The 22,437-nt window shown below is 40.4% G+C and overlaps 1 protein-coding gene and 13 non-coding genes across 14 annotated transcripts; all 14 read right to left on the minus strand.

The window, feature by feature from the left end:
• Positions 1-327: 327 nt before the first annotated feature.
• trnai-aau (transfer RNA isoleucine (anticodon AAU)) lies at positions 328-401 on the minus strand. The gene has a single exon. It is a non-coding gene; the product is annotated as a tRNA-Ile (tRNA).
• A 283-nt stretch (positions 402-684) lies between these two features.
• On the minus strand, positions 685-757 carry trnar-ucg (transfer RNA arginine (anticodon UCG)). The gene has a single exon. It is a non-coding gene; the product is annotated as a tRNA-Arg (tRNA).
• Positions 758-866: 109 nt separating this feature from the next.
• trnai-aau (transfer RNA isoleucine (anticodon AAU)) lies at positions 867-940 on the minus strand. Its single transcript has one exon. It is a non-coding gene; the product is annotated as a tRNA-Ile (tRNA).
• Positions 941-1,222: 282 nt separating this feature from the next.
• trnar-ucg (transfer RNA arginine (anticodon UCG)) lies at positions 1,223-1,295 on the minus strand. The gene has a single exon. It is a non-coding gene; the product is annotated as a tRNA-Arg (tRNA).
• Positions 1,296-1,404: 109 nt separating this feature from the next.
• trnai-aau (transfer RNA isoleucine (anticodon AAU)) lies at positions 1,405-1,478 on the minus strand. Its single transcript has one exon. It is a non-coding gene; the product is annotated as a tRNA-Ile (tRNA).
• A 283-nt stretch (positions 1,479-1,761) lies between these two features.
• trnar-ucg (transfer RNA arginine (anticodon UCG)) lies at positions 1,762-1,834 on the minus strand. The gene has a single exon. It is a non-coding gene; the product is annotated as a tRNA-Arg (tRNA).
• A 269-nt stretch (positions 1,835-2,103) lies between these two features.
• Positions 2,104-2,177, minus strand: trnai-aau (transfer RNA isoleucine (anticodon AAU)). Its single transcript has one exon. It is a non-coding gene; the product is annotated as a tRNA-Ile (tRNA).
• Positions 2,178-2,460: 283 nt separating this feature from the next.
• Positions 2,461-2,533, minus strand: trnar-ucg (transfer RNA arginine (anticodon UCG)). Its single transcript has one exon. It is a non-coding gene; the product is annotated as a tRNA-Arg (tRNA).
• Positions 2,534-2,802: 269 nt separating this feature from the next.
• Positions 2,803-2,876, minus strand: trnai-aau (transfer RNA isoleucine (anticodon AAU)). Its single transcript has one exon. It is a non-coding gene; the product is annotated as a tRNA-Ile (tRNA).
• Positions 2,877-3,159: 283 nt separating this feature from the next.
• On the minus strand, positions 3,160-3,232 carry trnar-ucg (transfer RNA arginine (anticodon UCG)). The gene has a single exon. It is a non-coding gene; the product is annotated as a tRNA-Arg (tRNA).
• A 109-nt stretch (positions 3,233-3,341) lies between these two features.
• On the minus strand, positions 3,342-3,415 carry trnai-aau (transfer RNA isoleucine (anticodon AAU)). Its single transcript has one exon. It is a non-coding gene; the product is annotated as a tRNA-Ile (tRNA).
• Positions 3,416-3,697: 282 nt separating this feature from the next.
• On the minus strand, positions 3,698-3,770 carry trnar-ucg (transfer RNA arginine (anticodon UCG)). The gene has a single exon. It is a non-coding gene; the product is annotated as a tRNA-Arg (tRNA).
• Positions 3,771-4,039: 269 nt separating this feature from the next.
• On the minus strand, positions 4,040-4,113 carry trnai-aau (transfer RNA isoleucine (anticodon AAU)). Its single transcript has one exon. It is a non-coding gene; the product is annotated as a tRNA-Ile (tRNA).
• A 5,296-nt stretch (positions 4,114-9,409) lies between these two features.
• On the minus strand, positions 9,410-14,767 carry si:dkey-87k14.1 (leucine-rich repeat transmembrane protein FLRT2). The gene is made up of 2 exons (XM_063909160.1): positions 14,331-14,767; positions 9,410-13,119 (listed from the first exon to the last, which is right to left on the minus strand). The coding sequence occupies exon 2, from the start codon at positions 12,683-12,685 to the stop codon at positions 10,691-10,693; it is 1,995 nt and encodes a 664-aa protein (XP_063765230.1). The 5' UTR covers positions 12,686-13,119; positions 14,331-14,767; the 3' UTR covers positions 9,410-10,690.
• Between the last annotated feature and the right edge of the window lie 7,670 nt (positions 14,768-22,437).

A 22,437-nucleotide genomic window follows, 5' to 3' on the forward strand; every position in this document is an offset into this window, starting at 1 on the left:
GAAGGACTAAACCCCCAAATTTTCTGATCCGAAGTCAAGCCTTGTCCATTAGGCCCAGGCCCCAAAATTTAAATTTTTTCACACTTCAGAAGCCCCCATTGCCTAACCCCAATTTAAAAAACAATGTTGAAATCTTTGGAAAAATTTACAATGTTTGACAAATTTTGGATGGTGGTTCAGGTATGATAACTTTCTAGCATGTTCTACAGGTGGAGAGAAAGGCTCAATATAGACTGCTTTTTTCAAATGTTTATGTTTGTTGATGAGATGCTCAACTTCTAAAATCCATGTGTTAGCTACACATTGATTGAAGAAGTTACCAGTGCCTGGCCAGTATGGGGATTGAACCCATGACCTTGGCGTTATTAGCACCACGCTCTAACCATCTGAGCTAACCGGCCTATTTCTAATGTTGAATCGAGTAAAGTTTAAAACATGTACTGTGAAACAAGGTCAAATACTGGAGAAATTTGTGATGGACAATCACATCTGATGAAATCCAAGTTTGGAGTTGATGGAGAAGAGATAGCTTGAAAAGTAGACTGAAGACTTCACCAGAGCTAGTTGCTGGAATATTTGCTTACTTTTTCCAAAGAAAATGGCCTTTTATTGGGTCAGATCTTGTTTGGAATGACTTCAAGTATCTAAACACTGTTTAAATTCACTGAATGAGGCTTAATATTTCAACCACGAAGGGACTTGAACCCTCAATCTTCTGATCCGAAGTCAGACGCCTTGTCCATTAGGCCACATGGTCCTAAATGTGGGAATTTTCACACTTCAGAAGTCCCATTGCCTAACTCCGAATTAAAACAATGTTTGTAAGTTCAGTTAGTGATCGAAATTACAATGAAGTTAACATTTCCTGGCCAGTATGGGGATTGAACCCATGACCTTGGCGTTATTAGCACCACGCTCTAACCATCTGAGCTAACCGGCCTATTTCTTAGTTGAATCGAGTAAAGTTTAAAACATGTACTGTGAAACAAGGTCAAATACTGGAGAAATTTGTGATGGACAATCACATCTGATGAAATCCAAGTTTGGAGTTGATGGAGAAGAGATAGCTTGAAAAGTAGACTGAAGACTTCACCAGAGCTAGTTGCTGGAATATTTGCTTACTTTTTCCAAAGAAAATGGCCTTTTATTGGGTCAGATCTTGTTTGGAATGACTTCAAGTATCTAAACACTGTTTAAATTCACTGAATGAGGCTTAATATTTCAACCACGAAGGGACTTGAACCCTCAATCTTCTGATCCGAAGTCAGACGCCTTGTCCATTAGGCCACATGGTCATAAATGTGGGAATTTTCACACTTCAGAAGTCCCATTGCCTAACTCCGAATTAAAACAATGTTTGTAAGTTCAGTTAGTGATCGAAATTACAATGAAGTTAACATTTCCTGGCCAGTATGGGGATTGAACCCATGACCTTGGCGTTATTAGCACCACGCTCTAACCATCTGAGCTAACCGGCCTATTTCTAATGTTGAATCGAGTAAAGTTTAAAACATGTACTGTGAAACAAGGTCAAATACTGGAGAAATTTGTGATGGACAATCACATCTGATGAAATCCAAGTTTGGAGTTGATGGAGAAGAGATAGCTTGAAAAGTAGACTGAAGACTTCACCAGAGCTAGTTGCTGGAATATTTGCTTACTTTTTCCAAAGAAAATGGCCTTTTATTGGGTCAGATCTTGTTTGGAATGACTTCAAGTATCTAAACACTGTTTAAATTCACTGAATGAGGCTTAATATTTCAACCACGAAGGGACTCGAACCCTCAATCTTCTGATCCGAAGTCAGACGCCTTGTCCATTAGGCCACATGGTCCTAAATGTGGGAATTTTCACACTTCAGAAGTCCCATTGCCTAACTCCTAATTAAAACAATGTTTGCAAGTTCAGTTAGTGATCGCAATTACAATGTTTGACAAATTTTGGATGGTGGTTCAGGTATGATAACTTTCTAGCATGTTCTACAGGTGGAGAGAAAGGCTCAATATAGACTGCTTTTTTCAAATGTTTATGTTTGTTGATGAGATGCTCAACTTCTAAAATCCATGTGTTAGCAACACATTGATTGAAGAAGTTACCAGTGCCTGGCCAGTATGGGGATTGAACCCATGACCTTGGCGTTATTAGCACCACGCTCTAACCATCTGAGCTAACCGGCCTATTTCTAATGTTGAATCGAGTAAAGTTTAAAACATGTACTGTGAAACAAGGTCAAATACTGGAGAAATTTGTGATGGACAATCACATCTGATGAAATCCAAGTTTGGAGTTGATGGAGAAGAGATAGCTTGAAAAGTAGACTGAAGACTTCACCAGAGCTAGTTGCTGGAATATTTGCTTACTTTTTCCAAAGAAAATGGCCTTTTATTGGGTCAGATCTTGTTTGGAATGACTTCAAGTATCTAAACACTGTTTAAATTCACTGAATGAGGCTTAATATTTCAACCACGAAGGGACTCGAACCCTCAATCTTCTGATCCGAAGTCAGACGCCTTGTCCATTAGGCCACATGGTCCTAAATGTGGGAATTTTCACACTTCAGAAGTCCCATTGCCTAACTCCTAATTAAAACAATGTTTGCAAGTTCAGTTAGTGATCGCAATTACAATGTTTGACAAATTTTGGATGGTGGTTCAGGTATGATAACTTTCTAGCATGTTCTACAGGTGGAGAGAAAGGCTCAATATAGACTGCTTTTTTCAAATGTTTATGTTTGTTGATGAGATGCTCAACTTCTAAAATCCATGTGTTAGCAACACATTGATTGAAGAAGTTACCAGTGCCTGGCCAGTATGGGGATTGAACCCATGACCTTGGCGTTATTAGCACCACGCTCTAACCATCTGAGCTAACCGGCCTATTTCTAATGTTGAATCGAGTAAAGTTTAAAACATGTACTGTGAAACAAGGTCAAATACTGGAGAAATTTGTGATGGACAATCACATCTGATGAAATCCAAGTTTGGAGTTGATGGAGAAGAGATAGCTTGAAAAGTAGACTGAAGACTTCACCAGAGCTAGTTGCTGGAATATTTGCTTACTTTTTCCAAAGAAAATGGCCTTTTATTGGGTCAGATCTTGTTTGGAATGACTTCAAGTATCTAAACACTGTTTAAATTCACTGAATGAGGCTTAATATTTCAACCACGAAGGGACTTGAACCCTCAATCTTCTGATCCGAAGTCAGACGCCTTGTCCATTAGGCCACATGGTCATAAATGTGGGAATTTTCACACTTCAGAAGTCCCATTGCCTAACTCCTAATTAAAACAATGTTTGTAAGTTCAGTTAGTGATCGAAATTACAATGAAGTTAACATTTCCTGGCCAGTATGGGGATTGAACCCATGACCTTGGCGTTATTAGCACCACGCTCTAACCATCTGAGCTAACCGGCCTATTTCTTAGTTGAATCGAGTAAAGTTTAAAACATGTACTGTGAAACAAGGTCAAATACTGGAGAAATTTGTGATGGACAATCACATCTGATGAAATCCAAGTTTGGAGTTGATGGAGAAGAGATAGCTTGAAAAGTAGACTGAAGACTTCACCAGAGCTAGTTGCTGGAATATTTGCTTACTTTTTCCAAAGAAAATGGCCTTTTATTGGGTCAGATCTTGTTTGGAATGACTTCAAGTATCTAAACACTGTTTAAATTCACTGAATGAGGCTTAATATTTCAACCACGAAGGGACTCGAACCCTCAATCTTCTGATCCGAAGTCAGACGCCTTGTCCATTAGGCCACATGGTCCTAAATGTGGGAATTTTCACACTTCAGAAGTCCCATTGCCTAACTCCTAATTAAAACAATGTTTGCAAGTTCAGTTAGTGATCGCAATTACAATGTTTGACAAATTTTGGATGGTGGTTCAGGTATGATAACTTTCTAGCATGTTCTACAGGTGGAGAGAAAGGCTCAATATAGACTGCTTTTTTCAAATGTTTATGTTTGTTGATGAGATGCTCAACTTCTAAAATCCATGTGTTAGCAACACATTGATTGAAGAAGTTACCAGTGCCTGGCCAGTATGGGGATTGAACCCATGACCTTGGCGTTATTAGCACCACGCTCTAACCATCTGAGCTAACCGGCCTATTTCTAATGTTGAATCGAGTAAAGTTTAAAACATGTACTGTGAAACAAGGTCAAATACTGGAGAAATTTGTGATGGACAATCACATCTGATGAAATCCAAGTTTGGAGTTGATGGAGAAGAGATAGCTTGAAAAGTAGACTGAAGACTTCACCAGAGCTAGTTGCTGGAATATTTGCTTACTTTTTCCAAAGAAAATGGCCTTTTATTGGGTCAGATCTTGTTTGGAATGACTTCAAGTATCTAAACACTGTTTAAATTCACTGAATGAGGCTTAATATTTCAACCACGAAGGGACTCGAACCCTCAATCTTCTGATCCGAAGTCAGACCCCTTGTCCATTAGGCCACATGGTCATAAATGTGGGAATTTTCACACTTCAGAAGTCCCATTGCCTAACTCCTAATTAGCAAGGAGGATTGACCATCTGGTGACCTGGTGCAGGGACCACAACCTATAGCTCAACACTCTCAAGAAACGTGAGATGTTTGTGGACTTCAGTACTTAGCCCCACCCGCCCTTATCACTCTGTGTAACTGTTGTGGAGTACTTCTAGTTCCTGGGCACCATCATCGCCCAGGACCTCAAGTGGGAGCAGAGCATCAGCTCCCTCACCAAAAAAGTCCAGCAGAGGATGTTCTTCCTGAGGCAGCTGAAGAAATTCAACCTGCCATAGACGATGATGCTGAACTTCTGCTACTCCATCATGGAGTCGGCACTCACCTCCTCCATCACCATCTGGTATGCTGCAGCTACAGCCAAGGACAAGGGCAGGCTGCAGCTTATCATCGTTCTGCAGAAAGGCTGATCGGCTGAATCTGCCCTCCGTCCACGACCTGCACGCCTCCAGGACCCTGAGGTGGGCAGGGAAGATTTTGGCCGTCCCATCCCACCCTGGACACAAACTGTTTACCCCGCCCCCCTCTGGCAGGAGGTTTCGCTCCATCCACTGACTTTTCCAATATGTTCTTTTTAAAACTGCAAATGCAGCATGTTGCCCAATTCTCTTCACATTACCTCTTTTAAATCAGCACAGCTTTCCACAGTATATAGTTTTTGTCATATGTAAAAATTGATGTTGTAAGTGAACATAATATATTTTCAGGATATTTTAAATAAAAATCAAAAGATATACATTAATAGTGTTATGTTTTAAGGCCATATATGAAAGAAAAACCCTGGATGTAAATGACCTGATATTTCAAACCTTCAATATTTCTAATAATTTTAATTTGTTTCATTTGTTAGAGTTTGCTCTGGTCTCATACTGATCAGGTGAAGTCAGTTTCATTAATACAGCTGTCGTAGCATTTTAGTCCATTTCTAAAATGGAAAGGGCACATGCACGTCATATCCCCCTGACAGCGCACATTTGACAGCAAAAGATATAGACTTTAATTAACCATTAAATCATCTAAATTAACATATATTAAACCCTAGTGTAACGCACAAAAATAAATAGTTAGGAGTTTAATCTAAAGCCGTATATTAATAGGCCAAATATTCAAACCTAAATGTTCCAAAGTAAAATGGCTCTAACAACAGCCCATCATATAATATAAATAAGTTAGCCTCAGGGGGCTTTTTACATTTAATGATTATGATTATGAATTCAGATATAAAAGGTTTCTATTTCATGTCAGGTTGGATTATCAGACAGGTATTCATATTTTTAAGGTTTCAGGGTTTTCTTTGTCATTCATTACACCTGTTTTGACAATAGGTTTGTTCCTTTTAAAATGGAATAATTGAAAAGACACATATGATTCAGAATTGTGTTCATCTATCTTTTCTTGGTACTTGTAGTCGGAGAAAGTTCTACTCAGGTAAAGGAAGTCTCCGGCAAGATAATATCTCCATGGAGAAAGTGGATGATCGTAAGAACAGAAAAAAGACAGTGTGGAAAAGCTGAACGCAGGTGGTCTTTCTTATCCGACATCATTGCCAAAAACAACGCACGCGCCCTTCTTTGCTACCGTCGACAGACAAATTAATCACCTAGTTTCAGTAGCCTCCGAACTTCTATCCACCGGGACCTGCAATGAAATGGCCTTCTTCACTGACAAAATTCAGAAGCTCAGACAGGCAGTCAGTGCATCTGTATCAGGTACAGCAAATGTGTTGTCCCTTAATTGAACTATTCATCTCACATTGCACTGTAACTTGTATGCATGTACTTGATACCTGTGTTATTCTATATTAGCTTGTTTTATGTTTATTGTTATTCTTTTTGCATTTTAATGACTGTTTTTTAAATTCCATTTTAAAATGTGTTTCCGCTGCACTATTTTAACGTTTTAATTTCTGTGAAGCACTTTGAATTGCCTTGGGTTAAAAGGTGCTATAAAATAAATGTGCCTCTCCTCACACAGAGCTGGTATCACATGGCTGGAACAGTGATGGTAAATACATCAATCTGAAATACATTATTGATGACGAATGCTATACATTTCCTTTTTTCAGATTGTAAACGTTAGTATTGTCTTCAAACTGTGGCAACTGGTGTAAATGAAGTATTTTATTAAGACTTAAGGCCATTGAGCTGACAGCAGAATGGCAATTTTAAGTCAGCTAAGAGGTAGTTGCTGTCAAAATGTATTTGAGGATTTACAGCTCCTCCCGCTTTGACAACTATTTCTGTTCTGTCTATCAACAATCCATAAGATTAGTGAAAAAACTGTCAATGTGGCCTGTGAACAAAGAAGTTGTTTGAAGCCCATCAATCCTGTCAATCTCCTGCTGCTTTTGTGGCTGCATTACCAATGTATTTGATCGGAACCACTGGTTTATTTAAAAGGATGATCATAAAGAGGGCCACAACTACTAATAGTTTTTTTGAAAAACAATTCACTTTGCAATTAATTTCATAATAATTTGGATCTGTTGGTCAAAAAATATTAAAACATGTCCATCACAATTTCCTAAAACGATTGTTTTTTTGTTTGCTGAATTCTTTTTATATTAACTGTAAATAAGACAAAGAAAAGGCAAATTATTGCAATTGTTTGCTTGGTATAGGAATACAATTATTTTAAAGGAGCAAAATAAGAGTCGCAGGATAACTTCCCTGAGAGAGATTAAAGCAAATGCCTGGAGCTCAGTGGAGGACGCAGGTTAGATTCTAACCTGGACAGTATTTATGCATGTCAACCGCTGTGTCTCCCCATTGCAACTTTATCTCTATAATAAAAGCACTGGTTGCCCAAAATATAATCTAAGAAATGGAAATAAGATCTTCTGGCAGAAAAAAATCTATCTTATGGTTGAGCTCTCTCATTCATCTCTCCATGCTGTCGGTGAAGTGGTCTCTTTGTATTGCAGCACTGTGGTCCCTGACAAATCAAGCAGGTATTGTGGTTCAGTCAAACAATCCTTGTTTTATTAACTAAGCTATAATGTTAAGGGGTCTGACTAGAATAATAACTACATTAGTATATTACAAATGGTAATATTGTAATCTTTTCTTTGGGAATTGGGGGCCACAGGAGGTTCCCAGGTCAGTGTTCAGTGTTCCCTCCCTAGATCCTCCCCTGCTATCTGATGATATCCTGCTTGTGTTTGTTGATCCACTTGTTTGTTTGTTTTCTGATCTCAGCTATAACTTGGTGACTGCACAGTTTTATTACTGATAGGAAGGGAACAAAAACTACAAAAATAGCCAGATATTATAATAAACTAGAATTATAAAGATGTGACTCAAAATAAGTAGTGAGGCTTCAGAATCCTGCAGCCTTCTGCTGTCTTTTGTTCACATCTGTGTGTTTCTACAGAGAAACATTAGACAGATCTAATGTCTGCTGCACTGGCAGAAAATATGGATCTGTGGCCATCAGAATGATGAAATAGTGTCCAACACAGTTTACAGAATAAAGACTGCAGAGTAATAAAATCACTTTGTCCAATAGGGTCTTCACCGAGAAGAAACAGTATCATCTCACACAACCGATTCATCACTTATTCTCTTCCTGTTCCTAAAAAGATTCATTCTCAGCTTCCAGAAATATTGAATCCAGCACTTTAAGTCTTCTGAAAATATAGATCATCAGCATACAGAGCAGGACAATGCAAATCAGAGCAAACTTTATACATGTCAGGTTGATTTTTCAACACAAAGGAGAAGTTCTGTTCATACAAATACAGTGAGGAAATTAGTAAATGATCCCCTGCCAATTTTGTTATTTTATTTTTATTTGTTAGAATATCAAAAACAAAATCCAGAAATGTACATAACTCAAATACTTATTTCCTACAATTAACGCATATCAATTTATTTCTTTTTTTAATGTACATTTCTGGGTGTTCTTTTGGATATTCTGTCTCTCACTGTTAAAATAAACCTACCATTAAAAGTATAGAGTTTTAATTTCTTTTTAAGTTGGCAAACTCACCGAGAAATATATAATATATATTGGCAGGGAATGAATTACTTATTTCCTGTCAATATTTATTTTCAACATATATCTCTCTGAAAAGTTTTCTGTGGAACTACTTTTTACCAAAGAAACAGATCTTGTGTCAAATGCCCAAAACTAACAACAACATTATTTCTGGAACTATGATCATGTTTTAATTAACTATCCACCTCATTTCTAGTGATTAGAGGAACACTAAGTTTGTGTCTGTGAAAGCGGCATGGGCCTCCTAGTGATTCAGAAAATAAACTTCTCATCCAAATGGTGACAAACTCTTGGCTCTGAATCTGGCAGAAGGTAAACACATTGGAATATTCCAGGATTTCCCACACATAAGCTTTACTTGGGTGGGTCGCCCAGGTATATGAACGGCCGCCCAAGTATATTTCGCGACCCATTTATTTTTTTTGAATCCGTCCGCGTGCACGACGCTATCCACGATCGATTACCTTGTGGACAATGATCTCCTCGCTCTATGCCTCCTGTACCTGTTTGCTCTGCTATCGTGTGAAGGGTCTGCTAACAAGCGACAAAACAGAAAGGGAGACCTTACGAGAAAAAGAGAAGAGGACGTTGGAATAACCTCAGAAAACGCGGACACTTAAAAGGTAAAGCACATGTTTGCACATTTGTACACAATCTACCTCTCAGTATATCCACAGCTTCACTTTCTCTAACAAAACTGCATATTTATTACTTTGAAGTACTATGCAATAGTATACTGTACATCGTTTTTTGGTATATCCAGAGTTCATGTAAATCATTTCTATATCTTAACTTATAATCGTTTTTATTTTATTTTGTGGTTGTTATTCTTACCACTTATGTTGTTTAACTGTGTTTAAAAGCACCATGTACACCAGGGCAAATTCCTCGTATGTACTTGGCAATAAACCTGTGTCTGGTTCAGATTCCATCCCTTTCTATTGCAGCATCTCAAACACAGCTGGTTCAGATCGTAGCTGTGATTTTGAGCCTTCATAGGTCTTTAAATATTCCTTTAATTCCTCATCCAGGTACACACTGCTGTCTGACTGCTTTGGGGAGTGCTGATGCTTCATGCCCTCAGCTCCACAGGTCAGAAGTGTTGCTGCTTTAAGGTGTGTGTAAAGTAGAATTTAAGTGCAGTCTCTGTGACTTCTCAGCTTGCACCAGCCATCCTCAAAGGACCCCCCCCCCCCTCGAAACAGACCTCTGCTACCATCACTGAGCTCCCCCACAAGCTTTTAACAGTGTGAGTCGGTGATGATTCTTGGACAGATCATGAGGGATTAGTTGACTTTGGAGATATGTTTTTAATTAAATGTGTATGCAGGTAAATAAATAATATATACAGTACACCTTTTGTGCAAAAACATGGATCCAAAAGACATAAGCTGAAAACTTCAAGGCACATATATATATATACGGTTTACCATGACACTGTTTCTGCTGAACAAAAGGAAGTTCTTAATGGGTTAAAAATATGGAGGATGTGCTTTTTTGCAGCTCACTTTGTGACAGCCACTATCAAACAGAGCTAGCATTTATAACATGACCCCATAACTGTGATAATGAATAATCTTGAAAAGCGGTGCGGCCTGCGACTTCCTGTGAATGTTTAATGAGGGTGACATTTTCATTTTGAATCGGAGAAAAATCCCATTTGCATAAAAATAATTCCTCTTCCTGGAGCAGAAATTAAATAATATGCACCTCTATTGACTGTAGCTGCAATTAAACAAATGTGCCATGTTTCTGTGATGTCGAATGATTAAAAACAGTCATAGGAAAAGTGTGGTGGACTGTAAGGTTTGCAAAAAGCTACGACTTCTAGTGGTAAGTGTGGCTGATTTGTTCTCCTTCTCTCAGAACTCTAGCAGTACAAAAATGATGTACTGTAGCTACACTGTGTGTTATGTATCTGGTGTGGTTACAGTATACACAGACTTCAAAATCATTCACTATTACAAAAATGAAACCCAGCCTTAATTCTAAGAAATAAATGAATCATGATTGCACAACTCAGAAACCAACGGCTTATAAATCCAATGTTATATAAAAAGCTCCCACGTAGTTGTATAAATTACATTTCTTGAAGTTCCTTGGGTTCCAAATAATATTAACACTTTACAGTGTCCAGTAAAGGCTGAGTCGCTTTTAGTAAAAATGCTCTCCAAAAACCATCATGTTCCACAAAAGTCTGCATCCTGAACATTGTTCCTGCAGTAAGCTGTGCTGTTGTTCTCCAGTGGGGAGTCTCTGAAGCCGAGGCCCCCATTAGGGGTGTAAATAGGCTGAATGTGGAAGTCTCCCTTGAGGAGCTGTTCATTGTTAAGTGAGACTATCTGAAAGCTGGTCTCAGTCATTTCCAGGATGGAGTTGTCTTTTTTGGTGCCTGCCTCGCAGTAGTCATCTTTTCTGCGACCCTTGTTGTATTTCCAATCGGTGGAGGACTTGGAGCGGCTCTTCTTGTGCATGTGCCAGCAGAATATGCTAAGCAGCGCCACCAGCACCAAGATCACAGCCCCTCCAATCAACCCAGCCAGCAGGAATGGCGAGCTGGGTTCCTGCTGGGTGGCCTGCTCAGGCCCTGGCAGACTTTTGTTGTTGCCGGGGCTGAAGGAGGCCGCCGTGGTCATGGCCTCGGTACACACTGTGTCATCTTTTGGCCGGTAATTATTGAATGCATCCAGGGGAATGACACAGATCCGATAGGTGGACTTTGCCTCGAGATTTGATAGTCTGATCCCCCGGTGATCCCCACCCACTATCCGCTCCCTGACGGTGTCCCCTGTCAGACTGGGGCCCATCCTGGCCCAGGTCACCTTGTAGGCAGTGACTGGAAAAGCAGCCACCCAGCTGACGTGGATAGCCGAGCCATTCAGTATGGCAAAAGTGACCTGCAAAGTCTCTCTCCTGGAGTCCAAAGGTTGCTTAGTCCTCAACCCCCCAGCTCTGGTTGAGTAGACAGGGAAGAGCGTGGGGAATGTAGGCAAGGAAGAGGAAACAAACTGGGTGACCAGTGGGTAGGTAGAGGACAGGGAGGGGATCAGAGCAGCAGGGGAAGTGGATCGTGGTGCAATGGCCGTGCTCTGCAGGCACTGGACCAACTCTGCACTCAGCTCCCTGATTACCATGCCCCGGAACTTTTCAGGTTTATGGCACATAAAGCCGCGCACATTGAGCGAGGCCGGAAGAGATTTCAGCCATGACACCACCCATTTCATGCTGCAATCGCACAGCCAGAGGTTGTTCCGAACCGTGAGCTGCCTGAGACTGACAAGGTCATCAAAGACCCCCTCTGTCAGGTACTGCAGCTGGTTGCTAGAGATATCCAGCTTTTCCAGCTTGTGCAACCCTGCGAATGCCCTCGCAGGGATCCTGTTTATCTGGTTCTCCTGAAAGTTTAATTTGACCAGCACCTCCCCTGGGAGGAACGGGGGAGGGTATGTGAGTGAGTTCCGGGCCAGAGACAGCTCTCTGAGGGTCACCAGGTCCTGAAAGGTCCCCGGTGCAATCCCTTCATCTGTCAGCAGGTTCCCCTCCAACTGGAGGCGCTGCAGGCAGGTGACATTGCTAAAAGCTTCCTCTGCGATAACCGCGATCCGGTTTTCGTCCAAACGCAACTCTTTCAGGTCACCTGGAAGACCAAAAGGAACACTGCTCAGGTGGTTTTTGGTAAGGAAGAGCATCTTCAGGCTTATGGCCTCACTGAAGGCCCCCTCCTCCACCCCTACAGTAGAAATGGAGTTATCATCCAAATGCAGCTCCTCTAGCCAAAGCAGCTGAGCCAGAGCCGCTCTGGATATGGTCTGAATGTTGTTCTCCTGCAGATGGAGAACCCTAATATTTTTGGGCAGGTTGATGGGGAACTCATCCAGCTGGTTTCCATAGAGATACACTGTTTCCACAGAAGCCACATGATGGAGCTCCAAGGGAAAACCAGCATTATTGATTTGGTTGTTGTGGAGGTAAAGGGTCTTATAACCCTCACTGATTCCCAGAGGCACTGAGGTCAGGCTCCGCTCGTTGCAGTAAACAAAGGTCCGATCACAGCGGCACTCCTCGGGACAGTTGGAGGCCCGGGAGAACTGGAGGTGAAGGCCTAACAGTATAGGTATCCACGGCCTTAAAAAGGAGCCCCAGTCCTTATTCCACAAACGCCACTGTATCTCCATTTCATCAGAAAAAAACAGACACAAATCAGAGAAAAGATTATAAGAAATGAGGATTTGAAATATCCAATAAAACAGTCATTTTATTTTAGCTCTTGGCTTAATAACACCACCATGTCCAGTCCAGTGCCCTGAGTAATCCCTTGGGAAATAGTTGTCCTAAGCTTCCCAACACAAGAGCGATGCTCTCATTTAGCAATATGATTCCTTCACCACTGTCCATAATTCAGCTTGGAGACATTAATGAAGTCACATTTTCACTATCTTCTCCTCTACCCCGGGAACAGCTCTCTTCATGGTATTCAATGGTGACACAGCCTGTTCATTCCACTGGAGGATTATCTCCAGGCGTCCTCCTCCACGCTCCTGATGCTTTCAAGTCTCACACGGGTAATTCCACAGCGATAACTCTTCTCTCTGACTTTGTATCCAGAAACCTGTTGCAAAGAAAATAAGGACTTCAGTTGGTTTTCACCTGAAAATGAATGCCAAGCACTAAAATCCAAAAGGATTTATTTTCGGCATAGTCAGTTAAGCATAGTGAAGCATACCAAATAAGCATAGTAAATAAAGACAGCAGAGCGGTGTGCATACAAATGACAGCAGAGTTATTCCATATTCCTCAGATATATGAGCTCAAGGAAACAATTTAAATTGCTGAGTATAACATGAGCCCTAATCCAAAATCAAAACATACACAGAGCAGCTTCAAACTGTTTTCCCCAGCTGATAACCAGGTATGTGAAAAGACTAGAACAAAATAATAATAATTTCAAAACAACCCAATTCACAGGATCAGAAAGGGATAGCCTTAAGCATAACGTGATAAATGATGTGGGATGTGAACTAATGATGGAGACATACATTTGTAACCCAGTAGTAGTGCCAGAGGGAAATTCATCATTATTTGTTGTATATTTGTTTATTTTGGGTGTGATATTAAGATGTCTTTGGCTCTTTTTGCTATAACAAATTAAAATGTCACTTTTGTGGGAAGAATAAAGGTATTCTGACTGATTCTGATAAGGGTGAAATATAAAGAGGATATGGCAGAAACAGAACACTTACGAAGCAATTTCTTTGCTCTTGATTATTGTTGAATTTGACTTTGCGTTCCTTGATTCATTAAGTTTAGCTGTAGAACAGGAGGAGCGCTGCATGGTGATGAATGCAGCGTGTCAGCAGAGATGAGACACATTTCTTGCACAGCGACAAAACAAAGATCGATGTGGGCCTCTCGAGAAGAGGAAAGGTGCGACTGTGCGTGCAAGGTCATAGCATATAAATAAAGTGCAGAGATTTACTTCAGCATCAGTATTAATTGGTAACAAAAGACTAGTTATTTAGGTATATTACAGAACAAATATGATGCACACAAGTTTACAATCCAATGAATTGGTGATTTGGTTTCGTCTTGAGAGAGCGCGCAGTTCATGTCTATTTTATTAGTGACATCCATGATCTATCTTACTTTTGCTGGTTTTTCCAAGAACATATTTTATAAACTTATTACAACAGAGTCCCATATTGTTCAGGTATTTTTGTTTATTTCTGGCTGTAAATGTCCGGAGTAGAAGTAAAAATTAAATTATAGGTTGACAAAATGAATAGATATCAGTCCATACTGCATTTCCCCCCAATATCTTACCTCCAGCAAGGCAGAAAGTGTTTCTGCTGCACACCCAGCCCTCAGCTTGTCTCCCCGCACACTCCCGCTCTCACACCGGGCACACAGTCCGCATTATCCCCGCTGCTCCGCTCCCAGCTCCCGCCGCGGCTGCGGACTGCTGGTTCTTGGTTTTCTGATGTTGAAAAACTGGAGCATTTTGCTGAATAGGCAACGTCCTGACCCCAGCAGCCAGGAAGGAAGGAAAATAAGTTCAGGTCACCAGCGTTGTGCTCTTCATCTCCCCCCGCTTCCCTCAAACACTACCCCGCAGCCGGAGACTCCCGTTCGTCCGCGCTGCCCCGGAGCTGCCGCTGAAGTTCCTCCGCTGCCCTCAGAGGAGCTCCGGAGGACATGAAGCTGAGAGCAGAGCAGAGACCGGACTGACCCCCGCCGCTCCGCCGAGAGCACCCCGCAGTATGTAGTCCATTTCTAAGTAAAGTGTTCCAGAGACTGACTGCTCCTGCTGGAGCCCAGAGAGACACACGCGCGCGCGCGGCGCGCCTACACACCCACACACACACACACACACACACACACACACACACACACACACACACACACACACTCTCTCTCTCTCTACCTCCCCCTCTCTCTCTTTCTCTCTCCTCTCAAATTCAAATAGCTTTATTGGCATGACCGTAATGACACACAGTGTTCCAAAAGCCTTGTACAAATACTGACAATTAAAACATCTATACACATACATCTGGAAAATAATGTTGTATTCAATCAGTGTTAACAAAAACACAATTAACGTGTTTCTATTTACAAGGGAACATTTTTTTTTTCAAACATGTACCACAAATTAATCTTTAAAAAATCCCAAAAAGTTCAGGTATGTTGGACCGATCATATTACACCATGTGTTTGTAAAACCATAAAGAAAATACAGTTTGAAGATCATCATCACTGTACACATGACATCTGCCTTAAAATCCATGTCCCGTACATTAAACGTTATGTTTAAGTTATATATACATTTTGGTATAGCAGTAGCAAAGAAAAATAGAAAAAAACTTACATTGGTTAAACGAAATGTCTCTCTTCAAAGTGTCTTTCTTTTTTTTTTGCCAATAAGATTTTTATTACATTTTCACATTATAAGCAAATGCAGAACAACATAAACAAAACAAAAGCATCTTACTTAAAGTCAGAAAAAACAATCCCCCTGGCACCCCAATACCTTTTACACACACACACACACACACACACACACACACACACACACACACACACACACACACACACACACACACACACACACACACACACACACACACACACACACACACACACTCTATGGGCTTCTCCAGTGATTTCTGCATAGCAGAAAGGACGCTTCCATCATTAGCCTCTCTATTGCTATACCTGCGGCGTCTGCATGCTTTACGTTAGCTCCACCAGCTATGCTAATAGCGTTGTTTTTTGTCGTGCTAGTCGTCATAGTGCATGAATCTTCAGCTCTCAACTTAGTTTCCATTTTTAACTATCACTTCCATTAAACTCAGTGGCGGGCCGTGCATTGCACACCTAGGCCTTCAGTGATATCCTACACAGTCCTACCTGAATTATTCCACCTCTTAATGCCATCATTATGACGCCATGGCTCTAGAAACTATACATTTAGACAGAAACGCAGTATAACCGGGCGTTGCATCACCTTAACATAGTCAAGTACAACAGAGTTATATTAATATTCCCGAAGCATTTATAATCAATAAATCCGCATTTACAATTAACTTAATTAATCAGATTATCTGACAAACCGCTCCTTGACACCTGTGTCCGTCACATAACGCAGGACAAGTGCCAGCTGTGCTACATTACCCACATCTGTCGTCTCGTCCACCATAACAGCGACAAAGGGTGATTTTTAATCTCCATTTTGATCTCTTCTCCCATCACTTCAGCAATAGCATAAATCAGGTCGTTTTGTATTTTGCCTGACGTCCCAGTAAACACTTTGTTTGTGGACAGGTGGTAATGCAAATCTGTGTTGTTCTCAGCAAGAAAAGAAAGAAGCTCTTTCCTCTGTTTCTGGACTCTGCGCTTTCATCGTGTCCCCTAAATGAAAGGTCCTGTTTAGTGTTTACCAAAAACAGGACACAATCAATCAGTCTTTCAATATTTCCCTATTTTTGTTCACCCTTTCGTTGTGGAGCTCCGATTCCCTGCGTTCGTTGAGCTGTAGATCCACTCGGGTGTCCCCAAAGGTTTTCAAAAGCACCAGTGCTTGTAAGTACACAGCCGTGCTTTGGTGTCTCGTTGCTGCCTTGGTTAGACAACTCAAGTTTGCAAATGAAATGAAAAGAATAGACTATGGGAAATAATTTAATACATATTTGTGGAAAAAATATATCAAAATTAAATTTATATTCTGATGATGTTTAGGCCAGCAGAAAAGGCCTTGCTGGCCCTGACGGCCCACCACTGCTAAAACTTGTGACACAGCCACTCAGACTTAACCTAGCGAATTGTATGTAGATGGGTTTCACGGGAATTTTCCAACTAGGCGACCATCTTGCTAGGTGATCCCACGTGACTCCCTAAAGTTACTTTCTTAATATATGAAGTTGTGTGTAGTTTCTGAACTGCCTGATGTGTCAAAACAGTTTGTGATTTGTGTACATGGTGAACTTCCTGTGGCAGGGAGACATTTGTACACTTTGAGACAGTGTTTTCCTTTAATAAAGGCTTTGACTTGTAGTTGGATTCTCAGCAGCGCGTTCAGACTCAACATGCTGCAGGATGATGAAACAAAACGGCTGCTACACAGAGCTGTTTTACAAAAATATTATTTAACATGGTCGTCACTGCTTTACCCAGATGAGACAGACTGTTCCACCTCCAGACAGATATAAACACACACACACACACACACACACACACACACACACACACACACACACACACACACACACACACACACACACACACCTATTCACAACTCTGGGTTTGAATGCTGCCAAACATCACATCTGCCTCCTCTCACCACTCCAAGCTATTAAATTAAAATTCAGGCTAAAGCTGTCTGCAGCTCATTATGGTATGTGTGTGTGTGTGTGTGTGTGTGTGTGTGTGTGTGTGTGTGTGTGTGTGTGTGTGTGTGTGTGTGTGTGTGTGTGTGTGTGTGTGTGTGTGTGTGTGTGTGTGTGTGTGTGTGTGTGTGTGTGTGTGTGTGTGGCTGCATGTTTGTAAGCTCGCAGCGACCTGCACAGCTGCTCGGAGGCTTTAGTGCAGGGATCAGGAGTAATGGATTACCTGGATATGTGACAGGATTACAGGGATCTGTTAGCAAAACAGATCATTGTGCGCAAAACTAATTTATTTTTAGGTCTTATGACTCAACACTGTCAAGTTAATGATAATGTTGAAACAAGATTACTACCTGTTTCGTACGTGGTTAATGATGATGACAATGCATTTAGGATACACGTTTAGTTCAGCAGGATAATCCCCACATATAAACACCACTTTTCTGATTTTTTTCTGATTTATTTTGGTAATGCTAGATCTAGATGTAAAAAGCTAGTGTTAGGCCATAAAGGAACTGCCTCACAGTCACATGACTTCACATCACCACTGTTAAGCAGCTAATGTTTTGCCATATGACGTTTAGTAGTTTCCTTTAGACACTTGTTACCAACACAGTTTTTGGTCTATTCACAACTCTGGGTTAAAAGCTGCCAAACATCACATCTGCCTCCGCACCACCCCAATCCAATAAATTAAAAATAAATTTAAATTAAAATTCAGACTAAAGCTGTCTGCAGCTCATTACCTTGCATCTCTTTTTAAGACAGAAGCTTCGGACCTTCACCAGTGGGGAATGTACTGACATGTTTTAAGTCGTAGGACAACATATTAGAATCTCTATAGCTTTTGTTTACCACAGAGAGTGTTCCACAAGTGGTGAAATGTTGATTTATTTATTGTTAACTCTAGCTCAGACAGTTTTTTCTATATCTTGTTAACAATTGGCAATAGAGTGGTGAGAAACAAAGTGGGGCAGGAATAAGTCCTAAAATTCAGAAATATGTTAAATGTTGATGTTTATAGAGACATTATAGAACGACTGGTTGAAATGTATTTCTAAGTTGGAGTTCCAGCTTAGACCAAAAAGATCACTGACAAATACAAAAGATGTATCTTTTAAACTTTCATGAAATAAATGCCTATTTTAGACACACAACAGAGAAATGATCAGCATGAGAGTTCACCTGAGAACACCGACAACCCCCTTGCAAAAAAAACTGCTATTGTTCAGTACATCCACACAAACACACACACACACACACACACACACACACACACACACACACACACACACACACACACACACACACACACACACACACACACACACACACACACACACACACACACACACAGGAAATGCATTTTAACAGTGGTCGACATGAGTAACTATATTTGAAGATCCCAAGATTTATGAACTCTAACTCCTTTTGAAGCAGACTGAACCAATTAAGAAAATTGAACAGAGAAGAAGGGGGGGGGGGGTATGTTGAGCTGCACTGCCTTTATTCCCTCCACTGGATACGAAGGTCATGTCCATAGAACCTTTTTATGGGATTACAGGGATATAAAGGAGCACTCCACTGCTTTTACACATGAAATCCACTTTATGGCATCTATAAACTGTGCAACAAGAACAATCTTGTGAGTTTGTTACATATGAAATCTAATAAAATCCTGGTTAAAAGCCGAGTCATGATACAATATCAATTCTGAGGCTGTCAGATTGTAAGATGGAGTCTGACAATGCTAGAACAGGAACAGGGAGAGCGCATGCAAGAATAAAAGGGTTATAAAATCACGCCATCAATCTCTGCACTCTCCTGTTTGAAAATGTCCAACCGAGCCTCTGTTCTTGGAAAAGGGGAAACCACAGAAATCCGATATGCTTTAGCAATAGAATTAATAGTTTGAAAGTGGATTGTGCAACATTTAATGTCATATTCTGATTGACTGGTTGGTTTGTATACCTGGATGAGCAGTAGTTGTAAGAATTTGGTTTTACACAGTCTGAGTTTTAACTCTACAAAACATGATTAGGAGTATTTTTTTTAATTTGGAGATCTGATGAAAAGTTGAATTTATTTCTGAGTTTTTGGAAAAAGTCAGAATTCTGAGAAAAAAACTTCTTTCTTTCTCAGAATTCTGAGGTTAATCTCAGAAATGCAAATAAAATGACTTTTGATCAGATCTAAAAAAGGTTTTCTAATGGGACTAAGCCTCTTCAGTATAGCTCAGAGTGGGAACTTAAATAAACAATATATTGCCACGATTCTCTAACAATATGCTACTTTCCTTAGGGACTAAATGAGGCAGTGTTGTGCCTCTGCTCATCAAGGGGAGCACTAAAAGAGCTTTGCACAGCCTGGGAAAATAACCCTGATGATGTCACCAGGGTTTCTTCAGCTGGTGCAGCCTTACTTAACTAGTTGATGTCCTCAAACTCATCAGCAGTCTTATCTTATCAGGCGTTTAGATTCCTGTCCTTCAGTGGAGAAGCTGTTCTGATTAAACCATCTGGTCAACAACAGATCCACCGCTTTGAGGCTGACAGGCATCGAAGGAGACCGGACTTTGAGAGAGGCCACTCTACAAGCCTGGATTATTGATTTCTAGAGGGAGATGTGAAGATCAAAATAACACAATTCCACATATAAGGAGATGGAGCTGATGCCTGGGCAGGGGGTTATTAACTGCAATGTTCAATGATCTCCATTTGTAAATTGAACTATGACCACAGGTACTATTGTATGCTTTGTTGGTGCCATATTCAGTATGTGTTAAATAGCATAGCATATAAGATGCAGTGTGTTTGAAAATGAATATATTCAGATTTAATAGTAATTGTATAATATTCCTGTATAGTGTGTTATTAATAGGAAATACAATTGAGTGTATCTGTGTTTATAGGTTTTTCAAGATTATCTTTTGGGCCACCACTGCCTTTATTAGAGACTGGTCAGAATCAAACCTTAACCGAGGGATGGAGATCCAGTAACTATGTTGAGTTTCAGTTAACATACACATTTCAGTTTGCAGGTATTGTGTGGCTGATGGTGCTAGAAAAGATTCTGAGTATAACAAATGTTCTTTTATTTCAATTTGTCTCGTGAGGAAAACACAACCATGGAGTATATTTTGATATATTTCATAAAATAAGTGAATACTTTGTCCTGCTGCAACCCCCACATTTCCAGACACAACACTGAGGACATGACCTTATAGTCCTGCACACACACTTCTGTTAGGTGGCTCTACTCTGGACTGCATGGCAGAGATTAATGATCAGGTCCATGTACTGTGTGAAGATCACAGTGCAGTGGACTGTACCATTTTTACTGGCACTGAAGGTTTACTGTATCAAATCCAGATTTTCACATTGTCGTGATCCTAGTTTTTAGGTTATTGGTTTCCTGTTTTATTTCTGAGGTTTTCCAATCTGTATAACACTGTTACTTCCTGTTTTTTTGTTCCAGTCTTCCCCATTGGCCCTGCATCTATCTGACCTCCTGTACACCCGCATTCTATCCCACCATTAGTTCAGACTCTACATACATTTTCTGTTCTGTTTTGCCTTTTAATTAAAGTTATGTTCTTTAATTCTCCCTGCCTCATGTATATGGGTCCACCCTCCTCCACACATCCTCACTCAAAGGTCTTTGAGTCTCCTCTTGACCCCCTCTGGATTGGGGGGGCACACAAAGATGCCTTTAACTGTTTCTGCTGCCTGGTTAGAATGGTGATAGTGCCTTAAAACCTCCGGCTAGGACGTGACTTTAAATCGCCCTGAAATCATCCAGATATTGTCATTATACAAACACCTACCGCTGCCAAAATCGGAGCACACACTTCTCTATGCAGACTCTTTGACTATATATAGAAAGGCAGACGGACAGAGAGCAGCAAGATGACTACAAAGAGCTTTCTGTCGGGACTCGGGGGTCGACAGGAGGTTCAATCAGTGTCGGGTTTCTTAAATGAGGGGAAGGCTCAGTCAGGGGCGGATTATCAAGCAGGAAAAAAGACTCATGAATCTTCCATCTGCTTGGGGGACTTTTTCAGTGAGGGGACAGAGCCTAGACCAATCACATTTTCTGTTCGAGCAAACTGACACTGACCTACAGATCGACTTTTTATATTCCCACTAAATATTTTTGAGTTAAAATTCAATTAAGAAGCTCTAAAATCCCCTCCAGAGTTCTTCAGGTTTCTGGATATCTGTGAGTCTTGAACTCTTGAATTACATATTTGAACTCTATTTGTCATCATCGGCTGTTTTGTTGGCGAAACAGATTTACTGAATTCATTTTCATTTGTTAATCAATAGCCCATAGCAGTTCCAGAACAAATACAATATTTACGTGATAGTTTGGTTTCTTTACTTATTGATAATGTTTCTTTTCATATTAAAAGATTTAAAAAGATTTACAAAAAAGCCAACTTAAATCTGTCAAATAATCAGTCAGAAACTTATGGTATGCTTGTTAATTCCTGAAATGGCAGCACTCAGCTAATCACAACTCTATTTATTATGTATAATAATCTATCAATTATTTATACTCTAATCACTGCATTTGTTTCTCAAAATAATTCAGTGGGAAAATAATTTTGCTGGATTTTCCACAGCAATTGTGCAGTGAAAAAATACTGTAATGTAAGGTACGGTATCTCCCGGTTTAAAGTTTCGTACCATAGTAATTGTGAAGTTTTATTTCCATTGAAGTTCGAACAAATCAGACTTATTTTGTTCTTAGACATCTTTAAAAGTACATTTCACTCTGTCCCTCTTTTTGTCTGAAAGTTTTATTTCCTCTTTCCTTTGGCTGAACCTGACATCTAACAACACTTTTATTCCTCACATCACCTCGTGTGTGTGTGTGTGTGTGTGTGTGTGTGTGTGTGTGTGTGTGTGTGTGTGTGTGTGTGTGTGTGTGTGTGTGTGTGTGTGTGTGTGTTAGCGTGTGTGATAGTGATAGTGATCAGCAGGGACAGTTCATCAGTTTATGGACTATTCATTTGATTCTCAAAGTCTTATCATCACATGATGTCT

Source organism: Eleginops maclovinus, chromosome 19, assembly GCF_036324505.1.
Source record: "Eleginops maclovinus isolate JMC-PN-2008 ecotype Puerto Natales chromosome 19, JC_Emac_rtc_rv5, whole genome shotgun sequence".
Lineage (NCBI taxonomy): Eukaryota > Metazoa > Chordata > Actinopteri > Perciformes > Eleginopidae > Eleginops > Eleginops maclovinus.